Source organism: Dioscorea cayenensis, chromosome 2, assembly GCF_009730915.1.
Source record: "Dioscorea cayenensis subsp. rotundata cultivar TDr96_F1 chromosome 2, TDr96_F1_v2_PseudoChromosome.rev07_lg8_w22 25.fasta, whole genome shotgun sequence".
Taxonomy (NCBI): domain Eukaryota; kingdom Viridiplantae; phylum Streptophyta; class Magnoliopsida; order Dioscoreales; family Dioscoreaceae; genus Dioscorea; species Dioscorea cayenensis.
The window spans coordinates 22,298,122-22,301,394 of NC_052472.1; the positions used below are offsets into that span (position 1 = coordinate 22,298,122).

The 3,273-nt window shown below is 36.5% G+C and overlaps 1 protein-coding gene across 1 annotated transcript; it reads left to right on the forward strand.

Annotated features, from left to right (window-relative positions):
* The first annotated feature begins 1,342 nt into the window (after positions 1-1,342).
* On the forward strand, positions 1,343-3,044 carry LOC120271123 (crocetin glucosyltransferase 3-like). Its single transcript, XM_039278097.1, has one exon. It carries the CDS (start codon positions 1,353-1,355, stop codon positions 2,796-2,798), a length of 1,446 nt encoding a protein of 481 aa, XP_039134031.1. The 5' UTR covers positions 1,343-1,352; the 3' UTR covers positions 2,799-3,044.
* The last annotated feature ends 229 nt before the right edge of the window (positions 3,045-3,273 follow it).

Here is a 3,273-nt window from a genome sequence, read left to right on the forward strand (position 1 = left end):
CTTCCAGAATACCCTCCACGAGCACCGCCACGAGACTGCCGGAAGCCGTTGTTAGATCCGGCGAAGCCATCACGAGAACTGCTGAGGAATCTCATCGCCGGTTACTGTTTATGTAAAGCTTAGATGAAGCTTCATTTTCCCCCGTAACCCATTATTAACTAGGTTCTCTTCACGAAGCAACGGTAATAGAAAAATAAAATTAATTAACTAGGTGATAAAATATATAAAAAATAAATTTAAATTATAAAAAATTAAAATAAAATAAAATTGAAAATGCCTCTTTGGATCCATATGTAGAAGAGAAAGGAGCGGAAACTAAAAAAAATGAAGACTAAATCTTTGTTTGAATAATTAAATTTTATTAAATGAAATGAAATGAAAGTAAAAGTTGCTTGATAAAATTTATTTTTTGTATAAGGGAAAAAAATAAAAAAAATACATAATAATATGATTTATCAATTATATATTTATTATAAAATAAAATTTTGTAATTAATTAAAAAATTTGGAAGTAATATAATTGTTTCAAAAGTTATAAAAGCTTTGTGAGATTTTGTCTCTTCCAACACCTCGTATTGGAGGGGCCGAGACAAGTCAGGTTTTAGAAGGCTTTTGGACATTAGAGTTAACACTTATTTTTTTATTAAATTAAAAGAAATTATCCAAATAAAAGAAAATTTGTTTCATTCTTCACTTATTGTTCTTGAGTTTATTAAGTGCTGTGCGTTAGTTTCTGGTTGTTCTAGTGCTGGTTAAAAAATGCAAATGGTTTATCTAGTTTTATAATGATAAGGGAAGAATCTATTTGGATTGGTTTATTAAAAAATATATATATATATATATATATATATATATATATATATTTTTAGTAAAAAAATTGTATAATTTACCCTTCCTCCCCTTTCTCCAATTCCAATTGGAAACACAAAAAAACTTTAAAAAAAATACTCCTAGCTAAAACGATAATCTACAATATCCATTATAATCATTACAGAAACAAATCGCAATATAAATAATAATAGGCCACAGAAGGGGAGTTATCATAGATAGTAATTCTACAAATTTGTAAGTCCCTGATATGTGACTGTAGATAGTAATTCCACAAATTAATATGTATGTGTGGTTTGTTTATATTTGGTAAGAACACTTTAGCAGGATGAAAATACATATTTGTTTTTGTTTTAAAAACATATATGTTAAACCTGATGTGTCTAGTCTTTTTGTAAATAATGAATGGATGAGGATTGTCGGCATGGCATTCGTGGATCATTGTCTTACATTCATCATATTCTTCCCCAATTCAATATAAACCGCCACCCATCTCCTTGTGTGCCACACTACCACAAGCAAAGCATGCCAACCCAAAAACACATAGTAATGCTGCCATACATGGCACATGGCCATCTCATCCCCATGTTCCACTTAGCAAAGCTCATTGAACAAAGATACCCAGATCACACCATCACCATTGTCAACACTCCTCTCAACATCCAAAGGCTTCAATCTTCACTCCCTCCAAACTCCAACATCCATCTCATAGACCTCCCTTTCTCAAGCTCCAACCATGGTCTCCCTCCCAACTCTGAGAACACTCGCTCCCTGCCAGCTCACCAAAAACCTCTCCTCTTATTCACCACTGAGTCATTTGAACCTCATTTCAACCTTCTCATCACCAACATGATCAAAGATGATCATTGTCCAGTTTGCATCATTGCTGATCTCTTCTATGGTTGGACTGTAAACACTGCAAAAATTCACAATATCTTCCATGCTACCTACATGCCTACAGGAGCAATTGGCTCTGCGTTCTTGTTCTCTATGATGAAGCATCTCCCACACACCAAGACAGAGGCCATGGAGTTCAATCTCCCCGGCTTCCCGTCATCTTTCCGTCTTCACCGAACTCAGCTTCCAGGTCCTTTGAGATCTGATGATGGTTCTGATGAAGTGTCTATCTTTTTCCGAAAGAAAATAGAGCTCTCATCCCTTTCTGACGCATTTCTTTGCAACACTGTGAAGGAGGTTGAAACCCTGGGGTTGCAGGCTCTCCGGTGGAACGCCGGGGATGTTCCTGTGTATCCCGTCGGCCCTCTAGTTCCACTTGAAGGGCTAATTACCGGAAAAAGGTTAGGGGAAGAGTTTGAGTCTTGTGTTCAATGGCTTGGTAGTCGGTCTCCTTGTTCAGTCATCTACATATTGTTTGGCTCAGAGAACAACATATCAGCATCTCAAATGATGGCACTTGCAGAGGGGTTGGAGACCAGTGGCAAACCTTTCATTTGGGTGATCAGACCACCACATGGGTTTCCCATGGATGGAGAATTTAGCGAGGAGTGGTTGCCGGATGGATTAGAAGAAAGATTGAGAGTTAGTGGACAGGGTTTGTTAGTGAAGACCTGGGCTCCTCACCTTGAGATACTGGGACACAAGTCCACTGGAGTGTTTATTAATCATTGTGGAAATAATTCGTTGCTGGAGAGCTTAAGTCGGGGAGTGCCAATCATCAGTTGGCCGTTGGTTTATGATCAATTTTGCGTGTCAAAGATGATGGTTGAGGAGTTGGGTGTATGTGTGGAGCTTGCTAGTGGTGTGGAGGATGAAGTTGAGAGTGTGGAGGTTGAGAGGGTGATTGGATTGGTTTTGGATGGAGAGAAGGGGAAGGAGATGAAGAAGAAGGCTTTGAAATGCATGGAGATGATGAGAGAAGCCATGAAAGATAATGGAGAAGTGAAGGGATCTTCGCTCATTGCTCTTGATGATTTTATCAAGTGTGTATCGGTTAAGTGTTCTACCGATTAAAGGTAGAAGTTGGTGAAAATGCAGGCTTACGTGTTTCATCTACTCTAATGATAATAAATAAGATTAAAGGTGGTAATTGGTGAAGATGCGGAGTTATGTGGTTCATCTACTTTAATGATAATAAATAAGAGAACGGTGTGCTAATATTATCGATGGAATTGTGTCCTCTTGTATGTTCATCAAACTGTGTATGTATGTGAGCTGCAACTTCATTTTTTTTTATATTATTAATTAAACGCTTAAATATGGAGCAACTTAGACAAGTACTTGTACTTTAGATTTTGTGTAAATTTTAGAGTTTATTTTAAAGTTGTCTACAAAACATTTTATATAAAAATCTAATCCATCGGTCACTACGTTCAAATAAATGAACTTTCTTTTGTTCATATAATTTTATTTGATTCAAATAAATTTTTTCTAGATATGGTGATTAATCTTGTCACATTTTGGGGTGACGTTGGTAAGCCACCTTATC

Coding starts and splice junctions, on each gene's coding strand:
- LOC120271123 (XM_039278097.1), top strand. CDS start 1,353: ATGCCAACCCAAAAACACATAGTAATGCTGCCATACATGGCACATGGC.